The sequence below is a fragment of the Hemiscyllium ocellatum genome, chromosome X (assembly GCF_020745735.1).
Source record: "Hemiscyllium ocellatum isolate sHemOce1 chromosome X, sHemOce1.pat.X.cur, whole genome shotgun sequence".
Taxonomy (NCBI): domain Eukaryota; kingdom Metazoa; phylum Chordata; class Chondrichthyes; order Orectolobiformes; family Hemiscylliidae; genus Hemiscyllium; species Hemiscyllium ocellatum.
This window is the reverse complement of record NC_083453.1, coordinates 13,289,565-13,315,166: the sequence shown is the minus strand read 5'-3', so window position 1 is coordinate 13,315,166 and position 25,602 is coordinate 13,289,565. Positions and strand designations below refer to the sequence as shown.

Genomic DNA, 25,602 nt, shown 5'->3' with positions numbered 1-25,602 from the left:
CACATTCTGTGTGTTCACTCTCAAGAAGGCTGATCTTATGATTGCGGTGGTGACTGTGGGTACAGGTGAAATCATTTCACTAACCTTCTATTCAAAATGAGCAGAGAAATTATTGAGCTCATTAGGGAGGGATGCATTGTCAGTGATTCAACTCTACTTCACTTTGTAACTCATTATATTGTGTAAGCCTTGTCACTGTTGACGTGTCTCCATGTAGTTAGCTTGAGACGCTAGTTTAGTCTGGTATTGTCTCTTTGCATCCCTAATAGCTTTGCAAAGGTCGCACGCACCTAGACTTCCTGTAGAAGTCAGGGTCACCCAATTTCAGTGTATTGAGCCTGGACTTCAGTCGGGAGTAGATCTCCTGGTTCATCCACGGTTTCCAGTTGGAGACCGTTCGGATTAACTTCTTTTGGCACACTGTTTTCTATACACTGACTGAGGTTGTGACAATTGTGTGGCAGACTCATTTTGGTTGGCTGCTGAGTTCTTGAATATGGACCAGTCCAGGCAGTCGCGTAGGAGCTGGTCTGCTATCTCAGATCAGCACTGTAAGACTTTCTGTACCGGATCCTTATGCTTCAGTTTCTGTTTGTAAGCTGAGAGAAGGAGCACTGCCATGTGGTCTGGTTTACCAAAATATGGGCGGCGAATGGTGTGGTCAGCATCTTTGATTGTTTAACAGGAGATGAGTTAATGGTAACTTGGTAGTACACTTGAGGTTGGCCTGGTTGAAGTCACTGGTTATGATGAGCAAGGCTTTGGGGTGTTCTATCTATCGGCTATTTGTAGTGATATATATTTTATCAAGTATGCTCCTTACTTCCACATGGGGTGGGGTGTAAACTACTGTCAGAGTAAACCCCTGCGGCAGGTAGTAGAGAACAGCCCCTGACCGTAAAATATTCTCAGTTCGGGGTGCAGTAACTCACCAAGGTCATGTCTGAGCACCAGGAGGCAGACCCTTGTGCCTTACTCGAGAACCCTGTGTGGTCTATCTGGTGGATTAAGAAGCCCTCCAGTTGAAAGGTACAGTCAGGGGAAGTAGAAGTAAGCCGTATATTTTTTTTAAAAATTTGAACAATCTCCTGGCCCCGATGGGCTACATCCTAGAGTTCTGAGGAAGGTGGCTGAGAGGCGTTGCTTGTGATCTTTCAAAAGTCACTGGAGTCGGGGAAAGTCTCAGATGATTGGAAAATCACTGTTGTAACCCCCTTGTTCAAGAAAGGATCAAGACAAAAGATGGAAAATTATAGGCCGATTAGCCTAACTTTGGTTGTTGGTAAAAGTCTAGAATCCATCGTTAAGGATAAGATTTCTAAATTCTTGGAAAGGCAGAGTTGGATTAGAACAAGTCAGCATGGATTTAGTAAGGGGAGGTCATGCCTGACAAACCTGTTGGAATTCTTTTGAAGAGGTAACAAGTAGGTTAGACCAGGGAAACTCAGTGGATGTTATCTATCTAGATTGTGAGAAGATTTGTAGCTCGGGTGCTCATTGTTGTGGTTCTGTTCGCCGAGCTGGGAATTTGTGTTGCAGACGTTTCGTCCCCTGTCTAGGTGACATCCTCAGTGCTTGTGAGCCTCCTGTGAAGCGCTTCTGTGATCTCTCCTCCAGCATTTGTAGTGGTTTGAATTGCCGCTTCCGGTTGTCAGTTCCAGCTGTCTGTTGCATTGGTGTCTATATTGGGTCCAGGTCGATGTGCTAATTGATTTGAATCTGTGGATGAGTGCCATGCTCTAGGAATTCCCTGGCTGTTCTCTGTTTGGCTTGTCCTATAATAGTAGTGTTGTCCCTGTCGGATTCATGTTGCTTGTCATCTGCGTGTGTGGCTAAGGATAGCTGGTTGTGTCATTTCGTGTCGAAATGCCCATCAGCAGAGTAGACTCCATGGGCTGATGACCTTCATTCCACTCCTATGTCTTAGTCTTATCTCTGTATAGCAGAGTGCACAATTTCCTTTGGTAGGTGAGTCTATCTAGCTTTAAGTTTGTCCAGATTGTTTTCAATGGCTTGGACATTTGCTAGGAGTATACTGGGGAAGGGGGACTTAAAACCGCATTGTTTCAGTCTCACCTGTCGGTCAGCACGTTTCCTTGGTAAGTGGCTGCTTCTGGTCAGGTTCAGGAGGCGATGTGGATAGTCTGCCATTTGGAATGTGAGTGGATGCATCTGTTGGGGTCTTGGACACTGGTTGCAGCCTTGGACACTCTGGAGGTCTTGTTTTTTGTCTGATTGGGCCTCAAAAGTCAGTACACCACAAGGTCAGGGAGGGCATTGGGACCACATCAGGTCCACTCCACAGTCGATTCGCCAATCGGTATCCAGGTAAGGCCTTCGAGAAGCTGATAAATGGCTGCACATTTCATCACTTCAGTTTTGATTAATTAAATTTGAATTCCCCAACTGTAAAAGAAAAGTTGCCATAGTCTGATCAGATTATAGGGCTGCTATCTCGTCAGAGATGATGAGATGATTTAACCGAGGGTCACCATGCCTCAGGTGAGGGGAAAGGTTGAAAAGGAGAGTCCTTCATGGGAACCTCAGCTAGTACAGGAATTGAACATCACTGCATTGTGAACCAGACACCCAATCAATTGAGGTAGCCAACTACAAAAACAAATTGGCTGGAAAAACTCAGCAGATCTGGCGGCACCTATGGAGATAAAGCAGAATTGACGTGTCAGGTCCAGGGAGCCGCCTTCAGAACAGTTCTGAAGAAGGGTTATTAGACCTGATACATTAACTCTACTTTCTGTCCACAGGTGCTGCCAGACCACCTGAGTTTATCCAGCAATTCCTATCTTTTATTTGTTTCCAGCATAACACGTTTTTTTTATTTTTTTTAGCAAACCAACTGTCTTCAGTTGGTTTGCTAAACCTAGTTCCGGCTTCTGGATTACTGGGCCAGCAATATAACCATAAGATGTCCTTAAGGTATATAGTAGCAGAATTAGGCCATTCAGCCCATTTATCTGATCCATCATTCAATTGTTGGAGATATGTTTCTCAACCCCATTATCCTGCCTTCCTCTGGTAACCCTTAATCCCCTTACTAATCAAGTCATTAAGTACACTCAATGACTTGACCTCTACAGCCCTCTGCAGCAATGAGTTCCACAGATTCACTCCCCTCTGGCTGAAGAAATTTCGCTCAGTTCTAAAGGGTTGTCCCTTCACTCTGAGGCTGTGCCCTCAGGTCCTAGTTTCCTACTCATGGAAACATCTCCACATCCATTCTATTATGGCCTTTCAGTTTACTGAGAGTTTCAATCAGACCTCCTCGTCATCCTTCTAAGTTCCATTGAGTACAGACCTAGAGTCCTCCTGCTCAATGACAAATCCTTCATTCCTTGGATCAATCTTGTGAACCTCTCTGAATCCCCTCCAAGGCTAGCAAATCCTTAGACATGGGGCCCAAATTGCTCATAATATTCGGAATGCAGATTGATTAGAGCCTTATATAACTTGTATGTCCCTGCTCTTGTATTCTAGCCCTCTTTAAATTAATTCTAACATTGCATTTGCATTCCAACCATCAATTGAACCTGAATGTCAACCTTAGGAGTCCTAATTTAGGATTCTCTTACGTTTCTGTGCTTCAGATTTCCAAAGCCATTCCCCATTTTCAAAAATAGACTATGCCTCTATTCCTTCCACAGTACATAACCTCACATTTTCCCATATCGTATTGCATTTGCCACTTTGCCCATTCTCCTAGCCTGTCCGAGTCCTCCTGCAATGCCATTATGCTCCTGCACTATGAACCATGACTCTAAATTTGAAAGATCAGATGAGAAGTTGCCAGACTCAGACTTTGGAAATTTCTATGGCATTGTTAAATAAATATCAAATATTTGAGAGCAGTGTTTAAAATAATATTCCCATAACATCATTATTACAATTTCAGTATGGCTTTTCCACTAAAGAATTAGCTGAAAACTTGTAGTCACAACAGCGACAAATTTTTCTACTCTGTTAACGGGTTGTTTTTCCTATATGGCAACAGTAACCATATTTTAAAAGTACTTGTTTGGTTGTAAAGGGCTTTGAAAACTTATGTCATGAAAGGTGCTACATCAATGTCTTTTTTAAACTTATAGCATCACAAAATAGCATATTCTCGCATATATTTGGTATCACTGCTCAGCTGTAGACAAACGCGTATTATAGCCTGAAAAGCTCTTTATTATTCAGCCAATAGAAGGCTGGCAACCATCTGTTGTAATACTGCTTGTAGTGGTAACTTGTCATGCAGGTTCAACTAAGAACAATTCAGTTTTCAAACTATTTTTGCGAATGAGAAGGCTAATATCTGTACCGATTAGAACTAGTCAGAAGCAACAACCTTTTGATACCAGACATCCGGGTTTTAAAAAAAATCTATTCCCTGTTGCGGTGCTGTTCAGAATGTTCCATATTCAGTATGTTTGAATGTGAATGCTGCTTTACGAAAACTGCCACTGATACAATTAGCAATAAATAATTTGGATTTTGAGCTGTTGGAAACTCTGACTGTGGTGGATAACTTTTGAGATCCTTAATGAAACAACCTTTGTTGTTGCTGGTACGAGAACTGGTGAGGTACGTAGTTGGAAGCTGGAGGATGGGGCGGGGGAGGTCGGAGAGGTGAGGTGGTAACATATTAGGATTGTCACTCAAGTTTGGTTTTATAACGTGCCAATGTCTGGACGGATACCTCCGTCATAAGTACACTTCAACGTGGGTAAAGGAACATTCGTACATTGTGACAAACTTTGAAAACCATTCCTAAACTGATTTACCATTTCACGGAATATAGCTCTCAGTTGTTATATTGTTGACAACTCTACGTGTACAACCTTAAAACCTTCATAATTGACAATTTCGGAATAAATCCTGGCCTTTGAAATATGCAGTATGATCTTTAATAAGGTTATAATTTACTTGCCATCGTACCATGGGCTGGGATTGAGAAACTGCTGATAACCAATGTGTTTAAGAACAAGAAATGTAAAAAAATGCGAGTGAACGGATATGACGGAAGTTTTTTTCCAGTCGGCTGCAGTGGAGGTTGGAGGGTTTGGTTCGGCTCACCCCTTTATGCGTGGGTCTGGTCTTTCATTTGAGGCAAAACTTTCTGACTTCAAAAACAACACAACAGCTAAGTCACTGTGGATACAGTATGAATTAAGTGCTTTCCTCAACTTCTTGGTGGAGGTGAAAAAACGTGGTTAGAAATGAATTTGAGATTTGTAGCCACTTGCAAATTCCTTGGGGAAAAAAAAGCAGAGAGTCTGAGGAAAGAATTTTTTCAGGATGCAGACGCAACCAACGCCCTCTAGGAAGAGACTATAAGAGAAAGGGAGGAGAGCTCGGTTTCAGTTCTTACTGCGGACAGACGCAGGGTGAATGTGGCCGCGATTTTTCGTACGCATAAGTACGAATCTCTGACACCTAGTAAATCGTGTTGAGATCGTATGATTCGTTGTTTTCCGGAACCTGGGCTGCTGCAGTTTGGGAGGAACCCCGGCCGCTCGCGCTGAGGTCCCTTACCGTGCTCTTCACTAAAACTGGTCCACTTTATTTGTTTTCAATTTTTTGTTTGCCCCGTCTTTTTTTTAAAGCTTTCCTTTGTGCAAATTGAATCACCCCATGGATCGAAACTACAGTGCTCGCGAGGAGGGAGCGCCAACCTCAATTGGCGGGACCCCTGATGAAGCCGGGGTTCCAAGTCTCGCCGCCAACGACATGATGACTCTGTTAACTCGCTTCGGCAAAACACTTCTGTGGCTCATGTTGATCTATCTAACCGGTTACTTCGGGCTGAGTGTGAGCTTTCTGGTTTTCGGACTGATGCTGTGGATGGGGTGGAAAATGCGGAGACAGAGCAAACAGAACAAGCTGAGGGACGCCTTCTACCTCCTGGAAAACGAAGAGAACGTCACCAGAAAAAGAACAAACAAGAGCCTGCCAGCTTGGGTAAGGGGTATACAGCGGGAAGTCTCGCTGTGTAGAAAGTATAAGAATCTTTTTAGCTGCAAAGTTTTTGACTCCATGGGGAATTACAATCCCAGTCAGAAAATTTGAACAGGGAGGGATGCGCGGGGTCCTCGTGCTACCTCAATTAATCCTTTCTAGCAAGTGGGTTTGTGATTTCCTACAGAGATCTGCAGGAGTAAAGAACATTTAAAATGCGTGCATCTTAGAAAAAAATGTGAATAATTTTAAATGCGATTTTATTTCTGCGAGTTATTTTAACGTAATAGCTCAGTTTCTTACATAAAAATATAACTTCTTCATGAACGAACATTTGGCATTGTATTTCTGCGGTTAAGATTGCGAGTGATGGATTAGAAATTTCAACAGGGTGAGATCATTGCATATTTTTTGACGTTGCATGACTTCTTTGGTATAATAGTTGTAGAACTACAGTTCAAAATATATCCCCATCCTCAATGATGAGGGAGCTCAACACAGTGCAAAAGATAAGGCTTACACACTTGCATCAACCTTCAGTTAGAAATGCTGAGTGGATGATCCATTTCATCCTCCTTCAGAGGCCTCCAGTATCACATGCCAATGTTCAGTCAATTTAATTAATTCCATGGGATATCAAAAAATAGCTGAAGATACTGGACAATGCAAAGGATCTGGGCCCTGATAACATTCTGGTAATAGTACTGAAGACTTAAGGCTGCAGAATTTGCCTCCAGTCTGTTCCAGTATAGCTACTGCATCAGTATCTATCCAGCGAAGTGAAAAATTGCCCAGGTATGTCCTGTGTACAAAAGCAGGACAAATCCAACCTGGCCAGTTGGCACCATATCAGCCTACTGTCAATCACCAGTTTAAAAAAAAGATGGAAAGGGCCACCAATAGTGCTATCAAACAGCAGTTGCAAAGGGATAGCCTGCTCAGTGATACTCAGTTTGTGTTCCACTACGGTGCACAGACTTGGTTCTAACATGGACAAAACAGCTGAATTCGAGTGGTGTGATGAGAGTGACCGCCCTCAAAATCAAGGCCACACTTTACCGAATGTGGCATCTAGGAGCATTGGCAAAACTGCAGACAATGGAAATCAGATAAAACTTGTCGCCGGGTGGAGTCATACATGGCACAAAGGAAGATGATTATGGTTGTTGGAGGTCAGTCATCTCAGCTCCAGGACATCTCTGCAGGAGTTCTTTAACATAGATATTTCGAATCAACCTGTTCCAAGATGTTGTGACACACCTCTGGAGCAGATGAGAATTGAATCCAGGTCTTCTAGGCCAGAGGTAGGGACACCACCACTGTGCCATCTAGCCAAGACCAGTAGAAAATGGTTGATCAAGTCCCAAGCCCCAATGATATCCACATCCTACTGTAACCTAACTGGCTACTTCATAATCTGGAGCTGTGAATAGAGTTATATACTAATAATCAGCAGCCACAGCTCCACACTCAATCTTTGGCGAGTAGACGTAATTCGGAATGGAGCAGCTGAAGATGATCGAGTTGAGGAAACTTATGGCACCTTGCAGCGACAAACCAAGGGTACAATGACCACCTAACAAAGAACTTCATTTGCATCAAGTACAACTGCACTTACTGGACACTACCTTCACTCCAATTCGTATTTGCCAATACTTCGTCGACTTCCCCTACTTAAATACTGTCTTGCCGTAAAGGATGCTTGCTACTCTTGCATTCCATTTGGTATACAACTCTTGGGTCCATATCTGCATCAGGACCAAGATTAGGCTGAAGCTAAGATGTTCTGTCAGAATTTGACTGTGCAGCTCAAGAGTTTAAAACGATTACGTTTGCCATTGCGACACCACCTTCCGAAACATGAACACAATCATGATGGTGGAAATCATGACCATTTCATCTATGGTTAATCCGTTGTTAAGAGAATTCATTCAATCTCTTTCAATGTGCAGTAAATAAACAACCACAAAAGGAGACCAAAAGTGTAAAGACTCTTGTAAAAAATAGTTACAATTTCAGGAACGAAAGTGTAGGGTGCCCTAAATGGATTCTATTTTTGAGTACTGAACTAGAGTGATAGTTTGACAGATACATAAAGCACCAAAAGCTCTTCTCTCAGCTCAACCCAAATCTCAGGACAACCTGTTGGTCAAGAAAACATTGGACTGCAGAAGGTATGCAGAATAATTGAGACCACATGCCTCACATTTGACCAAAACAACTACACGCAGATCAAATTCTTTACTAGGATTAAATTCAAATTGTGTGGTCCTAGGAACTATACTCTCAACCGCTTCTGCGCCAGGCTGGTCAGAGTATCCTTCGACTCATGGGCCTACCAGGAACCAGGCTAAGGTTAGCAATTCCTGCAATCAGTTGCGGGAAGGAGCCCAAGATGTTGGTGCCCTTTGCACCAGCAGACGTAAGGTTTTGCTCCAATGCTTGCCAATCAACATTAATATTTTAGAACAAATTCTGGCACAATAGGAACGCTGAGATAGGAACACTACTGCTGTGCCATAGCATTCTGTCGCCAGGTTCATTAGTATTCCTGATGAAGGGCTTTTCCTGCTCCTCGGATGCTGCCTGACCTGCTGTGCTTTTCCAGCATCTACAGTCCTCACTTTTGCCTAGGTTCCTTAGTATAACAAAACCTCTAATCAACCTCTTCAGACATCTTATGACGCACATCTGGAGTGGGTGGGACTTGAACCTGGGCCTCTGGCTCAGAAGTAGGAACACTTACTGTGTCATAAGAGCCCCAGTTCCTTGGAGTAGTGTCTTTGGCTCAATCATCTTTAGCCACTTCATAAATGACCACCTTCATAAGGTCAGAAGTGGGAATGTTTGCTTGTGATTGCAAAATGTTTTGCATCATTTGCAACTCAGATACTGAAGCAGTCTGCGTTCAAATGCTAAAAAATCTGGACAGTATCCAGGTTTGGGCTGATTAAGTGACAAGTAACATTGCCTGACACTCTGTGGCAGGATAGACCATCTTCCCATGATGTTCAAATGGATTACAGTCACTCAATCCCCACTACCAACATCTTGGGGAAATACTATTGACCAGAAACTGAACTGGATCAGCCATATAAATGCATTAGCAAATGAACAGGTCAGAGATTAGGAAATTGCAACTCCCGTTCTGTCTCCCCAGTGCTTCTCAGTCACTTACAAGGTGCAAGTCAGAAGTGTGGTGGAGTGCTATCGACTTGCCTGGATGAGTGCAGCTCTAATGTAAAATACTTGACACACTCCAGAACAAAGCAGTTTGATGGATTGGAACACCATCTATCGTCATAAACATCGCCTCTCCTGCTGACACACATTGGCAGCCATGTGTGCCATTTACATGACTACTCGCTAAAACTCCTTGGATAGCTCCTTCCAAACTGCAGCATCTTCCCCCTATAAGGACAAGGGCAGCAGACACCGGTGAGCACCACCACCTATAAATTCCCCTCCAAGCCACTCACTATCCTGTCTTGGAAGTATATCAGCGTTCTTCCATTATCTTGGAGCTCCCTCCCTAACAGCATTGTGGGTGTAATTACATATGGAGTACAGTGTTTCAAGAAGGCAGCTCACCATCAGTTTCTTGCGGGCAATTAGGGATGGACAGTAAATATTGGTATAGTTAGTGAGGTCCACAACCGACAATAAAAAAAATCTCCTTTTTGATAATTTGCCTGATCAGATGTGGTAAAAATTCCTTATTGAAAGATTGTTATTTGCCTGTGAAATGTATCTTCCCTTTCTTTCAGGTACAGATGTGGCTCTGAAGCAAAATACATTGTTAGCATAGTTACACATTTTGATACAAGCTTACAATTGTGGATCTTGGCAACCTTGATCGCAGAGATCGCGACCACTGTTTCATTAAAGTAGAACTATAGTCATTTCTTAGTCATCACTATAGTATAGTCATTTCTTCTGCAGCATGATAATCGCATTTCTGTGTGATCCCACTCTATACAAGAATCGCACAATACAAATAACACTTAGTGTTGGTGATTTAATCATGTTACAGCCAACACAAGTTATAAAAGTTTGTGCTTTAAAAACAGTGTCCCCTATTCATCAATCACTTTACAGTGAATTCACGCTGACAAAACGCACATTGTAACAGAACGACCTGTAGTCACTTGTATAGATGTTGAGGTAGTTGATCGCAAAGAGGGGAGGAGAGATTGCAAATAGTACAGGTTACTGTGCCCTATTCCTTCTCATTGTAGACACCATATATACCAAACTTGAATTTTTAAATTAAAAAAATGGGTGCAGCGCATGCACGTTTGATTGAATACTTTTGATCTCTGTAGGGTTTTATCACCCTGGATGGTTTTTGTGCCTTGAAAAACTCTAATTTACTGCATCATGAACAGATGGGATTTGTGATCCCTCACATCATTGTCAAGGGAAGATGTTAAGTAAAGGCACTCTGTTGCAAGGGGGCTCATGGAGTCATACAGCATTCAGATGGAAACAGACCTTTCAGTCCAACTTGTCCATGCTGGTCAAGTTTCCCAAACCAAACAAGTCCCACTGCCTGTGTTTGGCCTTCATCCCTCTTATCCTACCTGTCCAAATGTCTTTTAAATGTTGTAACTGTACCTGCATTTACCATTTCCTCTGGAAGTTCATTACACATACTATAGGACCTTTCTAAATCTTTCTCCTCACATCTTAAAAATATGTCCCCTAGTTTTGAACTCGCCCACCCTATGGAAAAGGAATTTGAAATTCACCTTATTTATGCCCCTCATGATTTTATAAAGTCACCCCTCAACTTTCAATGTTTCAGTGAAAAAAGTTCCAGCCTATTCAGCCTCCCCTTATAACTCGAACCCTCCAGTGCCAGCAACATCCTGGTAAATCTTTTCTGAACCCCCTCCAATTTAATAATATCCTGGCTATAGCAGGGTAACCAAAACTGTACGCAGCACTCCAAAAGTGGCCTCACGAATGTCCCGTACAACCTCAAGATAACATCCCAATTCCTATACTCAGTGGAAGGAGCAATGAAAGCAAGTGTGCTAAATGCCTTCTTAACCACCGTGCCTACCTGCAATACATCTTTCAAAGAACTATGTACCTGAACCCCTAGGTCTCTGTTCAACAGCTCTACCCAGGGGCCTCCCATGAACTGCATAGGTCCCGCCCTTGTTCATTTTACGAAAATGCTCCCCCACTGAAATTTTGATCACCTGGCTGGGCTCATTTCCCATTCCCAGGTCCAGTATGGCCTGTTGTCTAGTTGTGCTGTCTACATATTGTTTCAAGAAACCCTCCTGAATGTACCTAACACATCCGCCCCATCTAAGCCCTGGCATTAAAGGAGTCCCAGTCAATACTGGGGAAACTAAAATCACCCACTGCTACAACCCTGTTGTTTTTACATCTTTCCACAATCTGCTGCTGAATATTAGGAGGCCTATAATATAACCCCATCATGATGATGGCACCATGTTAGCCAACCTCCAGTCTTCTGGCACCTTACTTGTTACTATTGATGATACAGATATCTCAGCAAGGGGCCCAGCAATCACTTCCCTAGCTTCCATAGAGTTCTAGCATACATCTGATCAGGTCCTGGGGATTTATCCACTTTTATGCATTTCAAGACATCCAGCACTTCCTCCTCTGTAATATGGATGATTTTTAAGATGTCACCATCTATTTCCTCACATCCTATATCTTCCATGTCCTTCACCACAATAAACACTGATGCAAAATACTCGTTTAGTATCTTTCCCATCTCCTGCGGTTCCCCACATCAGCTGCCTTACTGATCTTTGAGGGGCCCTATTCTCTCCCTAGTTACCCTTTTGTCCTTAATATATTTGTAAAAACCCCTTGGATTCTCCTTAACCCTACCTACCAAAGCTATCTCATGCCTCCTTTGTGCCCTCCTGATTTCCATTTTAAATATACTCCTACTGCCTTTATACTCTTTCTAAGAATTCTATCCTGTCTATACCTAACGTATGCTTGCTTCCTTTTTCTTGACCAAAACCCCAATGTCTGTAGTCAAGCAGCATTCCCTGCATCTACCAGCCTTTCCTTTCACCCTAGCAGGAATATACTGTCTCTGGACTCTCATTATATCATTTTTGAAGGCTTTCCATGTTCCAGCCATCCCTTTACCTGCAAACATCTGCACCCAATCAACTTTTGAAAGTTCTTGCCTAATACCATCAAAATTAGCCTTCCTCCAGTTTCAAACTTTAACTTTTAGATCTGGTCTATCCCTTTCCATCACTATTTTAAATCTAATAGAATTATGGTCGCTTCCCCACTGACATAGTCACTTGTCCTGTCTTAGTTCCCAAGATTTGGTCAACTTTTGCACCTTATCTAGTAGGTACATCCACATACTGAATCAGAAAATTGTCTTGTACACACTTAAGAAATTCCTCTCCATCTAAATCCTTAACACAATGGCAGTCCCAGTTTATGTTTGAAAAGTTAAAATCCCCTATCATAACCACCCTATTATCCTTACAGATAGCTGAGATGTCCTTACAAATTTGTATCTCAATTTCCTACTGACTATTGGGGGTCTAAAGTACAATCCCAATCAGGTGATCGTCCCTTTCTTATTTCTCAGTTCCATCCAAATAACTTCTTCTCTGGACGCATTCCTAGGAATATCCTCCCTAAGTACAGCTGTAATGTTACCTGTCATCAAAAATGCCACTCCTCCTCCTCTCTCTTGCCCTCCCCTCCCTTTTCACTTTCCTATAGCATTAAGCTGTGAGTCCTGTCTATCCCTGAGCCATGTTTCTGTAATTGCTATGATATCTCAGTCCCATGTTCCTAACCATGTCCTGAGTTCATCTGCCTTCCCTGTTGAGCCTCTTGCATTGAAATAAATGCAGTTTAATTTACCTCATTCTCTGCTTTGCCAGTCTGAGAATTTTTGTATTCGCAAATATATGTACACGTATCAATGTTCTGACGTTAGTCTTGCCATTGTTGAGTGTATCACATCCTGGTAATGTCATATAAATAATGAAGCATTGCTTCAGATTGCAGCAATTGAGTGAAACTAATTTAAAAGCTGCTTCCACAGTCATTTTCAATACATTGCTTCTGTATAAAGTAAAATGAATCTTTACCTGCTGGCAGTTTATCCCACCCAGAGCCTCTCAAACTAACTGAACATTTTGATTGCATTATGCATCAATTGCTGTGTGCTGTCTTGGTAGAAAGGAGAGATGCGCTAGAGGATGGGGAACAGATGAGATTCGGTGGATGAAGGGTTATATAAAACTATAGTCAAAATTAACATTGTTCAAATATTACTCAATATCTTTCCATAGATTTAATTACATAGGGTATGCAAATCAAAATTACAAGTGATAGATTGACTCAGTTTTAACAAGAAGGCTTAAAAAGGGATTTTAAAACTCCAAATAACTTTTAATTGGAGCTTGAGTTTTTCTCCAATATTATGTTTCTCACATTCTATTATCTCAATATTTGGAAAAAGTACATTTTCCACTTTCCTGTAGTAACCATTCACTATGCCAAGCCTTTATCAGTGAATGGTAATGTCCGTATTCACTGTTAATAAGATATATAAACAAATCAGAATGCTTAACAAACAATAAGCAGAGAAGGTGTCAGATTTCTTAAATTGGGTGAAGCAGTTTGAAAATGCAGATGAAAGGCCCGATTAACTCTTGGAAATACATTGATCATGTTTACAAGAAGCTCAGAAGGTGAGAGAGTCATGAACATATGTGTACAATGCTGGCTGAGGTTGTCAGCCACTTTCATTTTACTCCAGTCACCAATTTGACGAGCAAAGATCACAAGATACACTTCTGTTACAAAGCCGTCTAGGATGTGATTTGAAGAAAATGTTTCGGGCATGTGCATTGGGGAAGAGTGTGAGTGAAAGTGGATGAAAGAGTCAGGATATTAAAGAATCTTGGAAAAAAAAGATAAAATCAAAGCTAGTCATAAAATACAGTCTGGATGTTGTTAAAGAGGGTAAGTTCCTATGTGTTAACAAGCTTGAGAGTAGATTTTCTTTAAATGCTGATTTTCAAACAGCAGCAAAGAGAGGGATGGCCTCACTTAAAATGAGGAAGTAACAATCATGCTAACACACTTGACAGCTCTCAGTAGATAAGGGGGAAACATCTTGAAGACTGGTTAGAAGGCAGAAATTACACAAAGTGAACTCGTGTAAGATAATAAGTATTACCACTGTGTCAGGGCACAATTTGGTTCCCCCATTGTATTTTGTGCCTGAATTGGAGTCGTTTGATGCGAACATTACTTTGTGGAGTAGCTGTCGTCATTCCCAAGCCACCCTTCGGTACCTTCTGGTGTCAGGATTGCAACACTATCAGTCAATGTTTGGGGAGGAAAGAAAATAAAATTAATTGCTAAATGTGAGAAAGCCAAAATACATGTTCATTTGGAAACAATGAAATATGTGGGGCGGTTACAGTGAAGAATATATATTAAAGAGAACAGGGTGAAATTCCTCTGGATTGAAAATTGGAGCGAGTCTGTTTTTGCTTAAAATTAACAAATTGTATTCTCATAACACACATTCCTGGAATTTATTGTAAAATATAGTTATTTTCCAATTTATTATTAAAGGAGAAAATTCACCCCACAGTGTAATCATGTAAATGATTTCAGAACCTGCTTCTAAAGAACTCTGTATTTGACCTGACGCAGCCTGATGCCCACAATGAAGTGCTTTATTCTCAAGCAGCAACATGCATCAGCTCAGTGAACATTATGTTCACAAAACACAAATATTCCTCAATTACATCCTTTATCTGAAGTTTAAACGAAACACTTATTTTACATCAGGTAAAGGCTGCAATTAAAGTTCAAAATCCATTAACGTCACCCATTGGTTCGATCGATTCACTGAGAATACTGATCAACATTTGTTTAATCCTAGACACCAAAGGAAGCTGGCTTTGTTTCCGAAAAATACTGTTTATATGTTGACCAGAAGATTCTCTACAACCAAGTACTAGTATTTCAGAATCCCACTGAATTGTTTCCTCACAGCCTGTTTTCTTTTAATTTGGGAGGTGCTGGTGTTGGACTGGGATGTACAAAATTAAAAATCACGCAACATTAGGTTATAGTCCAAAAGGTTTATTTGGAAGCACTGCTCCTTCATCAGGTGATTGTGGAGTATAAGATCGTAAGACACAGAATTTATAGCAAAAGTTTACAGTGTGATGTAACTAGAATTATATATTGAAAAAGACCGAGATTGTTTGTTAAGCCTGTCATCTTTTGGAATAACCATATTGTTTTCAGCTCTTTCATATGTAAACCCCAGAACTTTTTTTAAAAGTTAGATTCTCAAGTGAACTTTAACAATAGGTGCCATGTCAGCTCAGATAATGCATTGAAGGTGTGAGGTTAAAGTTTTTCTATCTGTGCCCCAATGTTCAGACTGATTCTATTTCTAAAAAGAGGATTTACAGAATCTTATTTGGATTCATGCATTTGAGCAAAATAAAATGTAATTCTGCAAGTACAAATGCACCCCACAAACTTCTGTGTGTGTACGTGTGCGTGTGTGCTAATAGATGTGACTGTCTGTGAGAGAATGTGTATGTGTGTAAAGGGGTATAAGTCCGTGAGAGGGTGTGTATGTGTGAGCATATGAGAGAAGGTCTTTAGGTGTGTTTGTGTGAGTGAGAGAGAGTGTGTAGTGCAGTGGGGTCATCTGTAGTGTGAAATGATCCCAAGGTCCTGATGGAAGCCATTCACCATTGCTACCAGACTTGGCCATCAGCCTCTGCTCGGCCACTTTGCGTTGTTGCCTGTCCCGAAGTCCGCCTTGGAGAATGATCACCAAAAGGTCTGAGGTTGAATGTCCGGACTGCTGAAGTGCTCTCCATCTGGGAGGGAACCCTCCTGAGTGGTGATTGTTGTGCGGTGTCCATTCATCTGTTACCGTAGCGTCTGCTTGGTCTCGCCAATGAACCATGCCTCGGGGCATCCTTGCCTGCAACGTATGAGATAGACAATGTTGGCCGAGTCGCATGAGTACCTGCCGCGTACATGGCGGGTGTTGTCCGCATATGTAGTGGTGGTATCCACGTCAACTCTGTGACATGTCTTGCAGCGTCCTATGTGACAGGGTTGTATGGCATTGTTCTGAAAGTCTGGCTGTTTGCTGCGAACAAAAGATGAGAGACTTAACAAACAACCCAGGTCTTTTTCAATATATCATTTCAGTTGCATATCACACTGTAAACTTTTGCTATAAATTCTGTGTCTTACGATCTTACACTCCACAGCCCATCTGGTTGTGGAGCGCTCCGAAAGCTAGTGCTTCCAAATAAACCTGTTGGACTATAACCTGATATTGTGTGATTTTTTTAACAAAGCTTTTTAAAGCACAATTGATTTTACAGAATACCTTCCATAGGACTATTTTAACTTGATTGTTGTCAAGTTCCTGCAGTATTTCATTTTTGTTCAACACTTCCTTAAATTTGTTTCAATAACTGTGCAATGGTGTGTACAATGTGCTGGTGTGGCCAAAAATTGGAAAATAATACAATTGAATGCATGGCTCAAGAGCTGGTGAAGGAGGGAGGGTTTCAGATATCTGGATAATTTGGATGTCTTCCGCAGGTTGGATCCGTGCAGTGAAACTTGACAGGATTCAGAAAAGATTTACAAGGATGTTGCCAGGGTTAGAGGATTTGAGCTACAGGAAGAAGCTGAACAGGTTGGGGCTTTTTTCCCTGGAGCATCGGAGGCTGAGGGGTGACCTTAGAGGCTTACAAAATTATGAGGGGCATGGGTTGGATAAATACCATCAGCAAGTCTTTTCCCTGGGGTCGGGGAGTCCAGAACTAGAGGGCATAGGTTTAGGGTGAGAGGGGAAAGATATAAAAGAGACCTAAGGGGCAACTTTTTCACACACAGGGTGGTACGTGTGTGGAATGAGCTGCCAGATGAAGTGGTGGAGGCTGGTACAATTGCAACATTTAAGAGGCATTTCGATGGGTATATGAATGGGAAGGGTTTGGAGGGATGTGGGCCATGTGCTGGCAGGTGGGACTAGATTCGGTTGGGATATCTCGTCATGGACAGGTTGGACCGAAGGGTCTGTTTCCATGCTGTACATCTCTATGACTGTAAGAAGGACAGACTCTGAAGGGGAGGGTTGGTCAATATATGGAATGATTAAGGAGAATATAGAGGTTATGAAAAACATTATTCCCTTGTTCAGGAAAGAGTACAGGGATAATCCTGGGAATTATACATCACAGAGTCATAGAGATATACACCAGACCCGTTGGTTCAACTCATCTATTCTGACCAGATATCCCAACCTAATCTAGTCCCACTTGCCAGCACTCAGCCTCCAACCCACTGACCATCCCAACCTCACTTGGGCCTCCAGCCTCACTGACCATCTCTGCTCTGCTCGGGCCTACAGCCTGCTGACCATCCCCCTATTGCCTGGGTACAGGAGAAAGTTTGGCAGAATGCTACTGTGTAGAATCGAGGTTTGTTAACCATTTTTATTGACCTAAAAACATATCTAATACCATGAACAGGCGAGCATCATGGGATACCCTGGTAAATCTCAAACGTATTGCCAAGTGCTTCAACAATGCCAACATGCATCATGATGTCAAATGATTTCCAAATGATCAGTGGACTGAAACAAGGCTGGTTGTAAAGTTTTTGAGCTGTCATTTTGTGGAATGCACCACAGCTTGTTGATCATCCTGTATCTGCAGTAGCTTCAGAACAAGTAGCATTTTGTTCAAACTAATTCTGTGGGCAAGAGCAAAGATCAGTGATGAGAACATTCACAGACTTGTGTCTGCTGATGGCTGTTCTTTGTTAGCTCAGTCAGAGCATGACTTTCAATTCCTTGCAGAGAACTTAAATAGCAGGTAGGAATGTACTTTCTGCTGCTAGGCTTTACACTTTCAACTTTGACAAAGTTGGAGTGATATTTCACCCTGCTTCTCGTAACACAAAGTCAAAGCCAAAAACAGATTAGCAGTTCATCTTCCTTGGCAGCATTGCCACAACTGGCATCATAACAATCGGTACGTGAGCTGCAATGTAACAGCATATGTTGCATTTGAAGACAAAGTGTTTGAGTATTCGAAAAGTGTTCCATGAAGCTATTGATAGAAATCAAGATTTACCAAGCTATTGTTCTTCTATACAGCTGAGAGATATGGACTGTCCGCAGATGTCAGCTGAAGAACTCAAAAGTATCAACCAAGACCATTACTTTGTGGCTTGGTTGCACAAGACATGAAAGTTCTCAAATGGCAAACATAAGCAGCATGCAGCTTACAGTGATGAAAGCACAGCTTTAATGGTTGGATTGTGTCATCTAAATGAATACTAACTTTTCAATGTGCTTAATAGTATGTACAACTGATGGTCAATGAAAGCAATCCTTATGTTCTGCAGAACAACCTGGGAAGTAGTAGCCATAGGCTGGTTGGCACAGTCAAGTCTTAGCTGGTATAGCTGACATCAAGGATGACATGAAAAATTTAAATCAAAAGAGCAGCTGCAGCACCTGGCATGGAGCATCGGTGACTTTATCTTTTTGAAATTTCCTCTAAGCCACACAATGCAGCAGAAATCAAGGCTTAAAACCACAGCTTTTCAAACATTGTTACAGTATCAGTATCCCTTTGATAACTCTATTTTGAGCAGTATCAATGTCCATTACAGTCAATTGAACAGTCATCAAATACATTTAGCTTTGAATGAACAACTTATTCGTTTAGATCAAAACTGCCTCAGGCAGGTTTTACTGAGATTTAGAAACATGGTGCCATGGGGATTTTTGTGAACTTAAACCCCACAGTACAGTTGCAGTGATTCTTTTTGTTTTGCAAGACCATGCATTTTTAAAGACCAGTTTCAGTTATTGTTGCAAATTGTTTAATGAAGAATATGAGCACTCTTTAAAAAGTCACACCTTGTGATGATCTGTATTGAATGGGTTGTGGTATTGAAATAAGAGGATGGAATGGCCTGATCTAATTGTTCAGGCTTGGGGAAATAAAAGTTAACATTTAGCCACAGCAATAAATTAGACTAAGCATGTGACTGGACTGGAATGTGCAGTCTACTCTAGTCTTCTGGTACTGTGCAGAAACATTTTTGGTGCAAATGGACCCTGGAGTCGTTACTTGCAAGTCTAATACAATGTAGTTTTTCACAGAATTTTCAAAAGAGGCAGGGACATTACTGTGAAATTTTAGCAAGACTACACTTCTAACATCAGAACAGAAAGGGAGAGAATCAATGGTGAGTAGGAGAAGGACTGTGATATAATGAAAGAAACTAGTACAGACAGAAAGGAGGTTCTGAGTGGTCTGGCAGGATTAAAAGCAGACAAATCGTCTGGGCCAGATGAAATGTATCCCAGGCTGTTGAGTGGGGCAAAGGAAGAAATAGCAGAGGTGCTGTCAATAAGTTTCAACTCCTTTCACCACAGGAGGGGTGCCAGAGGACTGGAGGACAGCTAACATGGTGCTGTTATTCAAGAAGGGATAAACCAGGAAACTACAGGCCAGTCTTTCTAACCTCAGTGCTGGGGAACCTATTGGAAGCAATTCTGAAGGACAGAAGGAAACTGCACATGGAGATGCAGGGATTAATCAAGAACAGTCGGCATGGCTTTGCTAACTGGAAGTCATGTCTGACCAACTTGGTCAAATGTATTGAAGAAGTAACCAGGTAACAGCAACATCAAAGCATTTGCACATGATCAACTATGTCATCATTTGATCCAGAGACCTAAAGGATGCTGTCATTATCAAAGCGATGACCAGTGCAAATGACTGCTGGAGAGAACACCGGCTCATTTGCTCCTCAATATCCATCAAATGCCACCAGAAGCAGCTGAAGACTAAGAAACATTTCAGAAAAACGCTCATCATTTAGTAGTTTCAAGAAGGCTAGCAAACTTCCCACAGTGTCTTCACTAAAAGCTGCACAGAGTTCATTTTCATGGGGTGGAGGAAATCTGGAAAGAGCTGAAGACAGCCATCATCTGTAGCTGTGAAGAAACCATTGGCTACAAGACCAGGAAACACCAAAACTGGTTTAATGAGAATGACCACATCATCTAAGACCTCATTGAAGAGGAAAGCTCTCCATTCCTGGGTGAGTGACATTGTCAGTGAAGCAAAGAGGAGAACTCATCAAACTGAAAAGGCAGCATTACAGAGAAGAGCTGGGGGCATCAAGAACCAATGATAGACTGAGAAAACTAAGGAGCTGCAGCTCATTGCTGACAAGCATGACACTGGGGTTTCCTCAGTGCCACCAAGGCAATTGAAGAACCCAATACCCATGGCTTCAAACCGGTGTGGAGTAAAGATGGAATCCTTTTAAGAGTCTGAGTAAACATCAGCCTCTGACAAAAAAAACCTTTCAATGAACTCCTAAACTGTGATACAACTGGAGATCAGAATGTGTTTGAGGAAATCCCCCAACTCCCCGTCAAAGATGTTCTTGGACTCCTACCTAGTGTGGCAGAAGTTGAAGCCTCCATTAGTCTCATGAAAAATGGAAAAAAGAAGATATCCCTGCCAACCTCAGAGATGCTGCCAGCGCCACTGTCTTCAAGAAAGGAGATAAAGTGGGCAGTAGGAACGACTGTGGAATTTCCCTACTCTCCATTGCCAGGCAGCTGATCGCCCGAATCCTCCCAAGTGCCTTCTCCCAGCGTGAGGAAATCCTTCTTGAAAGTTACTGTGGCTTTGATGGGTATGATTTTTGCTGCTCAGCAACTCCAGGAGAAGTTCCAGGAACAACACTAACCTCTCTACATGCCCTTCATCAATCTGACCAAGGCCTTTGACTCAATCAGGAAGTGCTATGGAAGGCCAGCTTTCCAGTGAAATTCATCAACATTCTCCGAGTAGTCCTGTTTCGTAGCCTCACTAAGTTGACATCTTATTTTTGGAATGCTGTTCCTGGCATACCATCCTGCAGTCTCCATTGAACCAGCGTTGATCTCCAGGCTTGATGGTAATACTTGAGTGGGGGATATGATGGGCCATGAGATTACAGATTGTGCTGGAGTATGACTCTGTTGCAGCTGATGGCACACAGCACCTCTTGGATGCCCAGTATTGAATTGCTAGATCTGTTCAGTTAGCAAGGCAATAGTGCTGTGCTAACTGAACATTGCCCCTTCATTCCTGATGAAGGGTTTTTGCCCAAAACATTGATTTTCCTCCTTTTCGAATACTGCCTGACCTGCTGTGCTTTTCCAGCACCACTCTAATCTAGACTCTGATTTCCAGCACCTGCAGTCCTCACTTTTGCCTAATAGTGCCACACAACACAATTGAAGGCACCCTCATTGGCAAGGGCAAATCTTCGTCTCCACAAGGACAGTGCAGTGGTCGCTCTTACTGATACTGTCATGGACACATACATCTGCAGCCGCAGATTGGTAAGAAAGAGGTGAAGTATATTTTTGTTGGTTCCCTTACCACCTGTTGCAGACCCAGTCTTGCAGCTATTTCCTTTAGGGCCTGACTAACTTGATCTGTAATGGAGCTGTAGAAGGTTTTCTTGCCTGTTTTAATGGGATTTCATGGGGTATGCCGTTGATGTTGAGATTTCCCAGGTGAACCCGTTCCTGACTGATTACCACTCTGCTGCCACCTCTTTTGGGTCTGTCCTGCCAGTAGGACAGGTGATATCCAGTTGCCTATAATTTACACAGTGGCTTTTAGATTTACCTTTAATTGCAGATTTTATTGAATTCAAATTTCACCATCTGCCATGGTGTGATTTGATTCCTTGTTACCAGGATATTAACCTGGGTTTCTGGATTTCTAATCCAGTGATATTACCTCTCAGCCACTTCCTGCTCTGTGTGTAAGTGGAGATACGTGCTCCAACATAAAAACAGAAATTGCTGGAGAAACTCAGCTGGTCTGGCAGCATCTGTGGAGAGAGAAATAGAGTTAACATTTCTAATTCAATCCAATTGTCTGCTGAGTTTTTTCAGCTCTTTGTTTTTAATTTGGATCTGCAGAACTTTGCCTTTGTTTCCATGTTCTCACAAAGGTTCTGACAGCCTCACTGTGATAAGGCTGTGCACAGACATGAAATAAAACAAACCAGTTCTGTTAAGTTGTCGCTCAGACAACAAGGTTTTGTTTTAGGCATTGAGGTTGGAAATTGTTTAGAATTGTAGGTGTGGTCTGTGAAAACAGGCCAGAGCCACAGGAAAGTAATCCACCTCATTAAAATTTAGAACAAGAGTCTCTTTTGTTCACTCTTTGTTTCCTGCTATTTCTGATAGTTGTCTTCCAGTATTGGATAATGGGGCAAAATAAGAGATAGGCATTTACAATAACAACAGTATGGTACATGCTATGTTTCTAGAGTTTGGAAAAAGAGTGACACAGATTTCTCTCTTAAACAGAAAGTTTCTTTTTGTTTCCTTCTTACTGCCAGGGATATTTTGGTTTATTGTATGATGCTAACCATGCCCCAGGTGGTATCGTCAAACTCCAGAATTTCAATATGGGACTTGGTCGGTGTGTAACACTTCATCCCAGATTGATTATTGACAAATCTGAGTTGCTTAGGGGAAATAAGAATTCAGTAACATCATGGAAGTGCACTGGTGAAGCAACAAATTCTGTCTCCTAGTCATGGCATCAATTAGTGAATGACCAGAAGTATAAGGGGAGGGCAGGATAATCAGGGCACTATGCAGGTACCAACAAGGCAGTCTTCTGACCTGTACTATCCTGGGTTTATTTGTGTGGAATCAGCTTTGGCGAAGCTGCAAGCATGTTGGCAAATTGGCTGTTGCTATACCTGAAACCCTGTGGGACATGAGAGATCAAAATTCCAATTTCTTGTTCCTCTTATTGTATCTGAAAATCATCTTCTCATTTAATGGTTTTTTTAATGTATTTCATTGCAAGTTTGAGAAAGCAGCAGCTTTGTCTGCACGGTAGCTCAGTGGTTAGCACGGTTGCCTCACAGTGCCAGGGATCCAAGTTTGATTCCCACCTAGGGCAATTGTCTGTGTGGAGTTTGCACATCCTCCCCGTGTCTGTGTGGGTTTCCTCTGGGTGCTCCGGTTCACTCACACAGTCCAGAGATGTGCAGGTCAGCTGAATTGGCCATGATAAATTTCCTGTAGTGTTAGGTGCATTAGTCAGGGGTCAGTATAGGGTAGAGGACTGGGTCTGGGTGGGTTACTCGTCGGAGGGTCGGTGTGGACTTGTTGGGCCGAAGGGTCTGTTTCCATACTGAAAATTGAGCTTCTTTCCTAATGGGGAACATACTCAGTGAATACTATCATCTCAAAATCCGCTTTACAGATGCCACCCAGGTTTGAGGGATTGAAGCTTATAAGTGCATTGCTGGGTGTCCAGAAGAAAGAGGCGGAACCTTAAAATTAGAACCAGGCCATTCAGGGATGATCAAAGAATCTTAGATGTCAGGAAACATTTCTTCATTTAAAAAGTAGTGGGAATCTGCAACACTCTCCCTCAAAAGGTTAAGGCTGGAGGAGGACATCAGTTGATAATTTCAAAACTGAAGTTGATAGATTGTTGTTGGACGAGGTTATTCAGGAATTTTTGAGTCATGGAGAATAAATGGAGTTGACATACAAATCAACCATAATCCCATGGAATGGCTGAACAGACTTGAGGGGCTGAATGGACTCTTTCCATTTCTTATTGTTTTAATAATCTAAGTGGTAATCTTGCTGCACTGATTGATGACACTGCAATATCTCTTGGGGCCAACCAAGGAGCAGGCTATCTTGGACCTGGTAACGAGGCACGTTTAGTAAATAACCTGAGAGTAAAAGGAGCAGTGATCATAGCATGATAGAATTTAAGTTTGAGAGTGAGCAACATGGGTCGAAAACAACTGTGTTTAACTTAAATAAAGGAAATTACAATGAAATGAGGATAGAGTTAGTTAAAGTGAACTGGGGAGATAGATTAGCAAGATGATAGTAATCAAGCAGTGACAGACATTTAAGGAAGTAATTCATGACTCAGCCAAAATACAGCTCAGTAAGAAGGAAAAATTCTAAAGGGAAGGATAAACTAACCATGGCTAACCAAGGAAGGTAAGGAGAATATTAAGTTGAAAGAAAAAGCATACAATGAGACCAAAGTCAGTGATATCCGAAAGGCTGGGATAAATTCAGTATCCAGTATAGGACTACTAACAAAGAGAGAGAAAATAAGCAACTAGTGAAGAATATAAAACCTGAGAATAAGAGCTTCTTTAAATATAATAACAAGGACATGAAAGGTCAAAGTGAACATATGCCCCTTAGAAAATGAATCTAGACATTATGGGGAACAAGGAAATGGCAGAGGAGTTAAATAGATATTTTGCATTAGCCTTTACAATGGAAGATACTTTGAACATCCCATTAATACTAAAGATTAAAGGAGGGAATTCAGTACCGTCACCATCATTAAAGAAATAGTATTAAACAAACTAATGGGTCTAAAGGCAGATAAACCCTCTAGCTCTGATGTCTTGCATCCAAGGATCCTAAAAGACATAGCTACAGAGATATTGGATGCATTGGTTGTAATTTTTCAATTATCCTTGGATTCTGGAGAAGAACCAGAGGACTGCTAATGTGACACCCCTATTCAAAAAGGGAGGGAGATAAAAAGCAGGTAACTCAACGCTGATTAGCCCAATATCTGTTGTTGGAAAAGTATTGGAAATCAATTATTAAAGAAGTAATAGCAGCACATTTCGATAACCATAATCTAATCAAACGGACTCAGCATGGCGTCATGAAAAGGAAATTGCGTCTGACTAAATTATTATAGGTTTCAACCAGAGTGAATAGAGGGGAACTGGTAGATATATTGCATTTAGACCTGAAGAAGACATTTGACATGATACCTCATAAAAAATTAAGTCAGAAGATAACAGCCTATTGTGTTGGAGGTAGTATATTGACATGGATAGAGAAGTAGCTCATGGATAGGAAACAGCAAGTGTGGATAAGGGATTCTTGTTCAAATTGGCAAACTGTGACCAGTGGGTTTGACAGGTATCAGTGCTGAGACTGCACCTGTTTATAATATATATCAATAACTTGGAAAAAGGAAGTGAATGTACTGTAACCAAATTTGTAAATGACACAATAATAGTTGGAACAGCAAGTTGTGAGGTGGATACAGTTTACAGAGAGATATTAATAGATTACGTAAGTGGGCAATAAATTGGCAAGTGGAGTATGATGTGGAAAAAATGTGAAGTTTTTCAATTTGGAAGGGAGGACCAAAGAACAGTACTTTTAAACGGAGAAGAAAATCTGGATATTCAGAGACCCGTTTATGTGAGAAGAGGTATTTCATTGGAGACACTTCAGAGAAAATGGGATTGTCTTGTGAGCAAAGGCTCAACAGGTTGGAACTCTACTGTTTAGAGTTTAGAAAAATGAGAGGTGATCTCATTGAAAAATACAGGATCCTTATGGGGCTTGACAGAGTAAATGCTGAGAGGATGTTTCCCCTTATGGGAGATTCTAGGACCAGAGGGGCATGGTGTCAGAATAAAGCAGTGCCAGCTTAACACTGAAATGAGGAGAAATTCTCTTCTCTCAAAAGG

General features: G+C 41.7%; 1 protein-coding gene across 1 annotated transcript in view; it reads left to right on the top strand.

Annotated features, from left to right (window-relative positions):
* The first annotated feature begins 5,057 nt into the window (after nucleotides 1-5,057).
* Nucleotides 5,058-25,602, top strand: part of esyt1a (extended synaptotagmin-like protein 1a) — a 159,698-nt gene continuing 139,153 nt past the window's right edge. Inside the window, exon 1 of the mRNA XM_060821180.1 lies at nucleotides 5,058-5,961. Within this exon, the coding sequence (XP_060677163.1) occupies nucleotides 5,635-5,961 (327 nt within the window). The 5' untranslated portion in view covers nucleotides 5,058-5,634. The remainder of the gene's footprint in view (nucleotides 5,962-25,602) is intronic.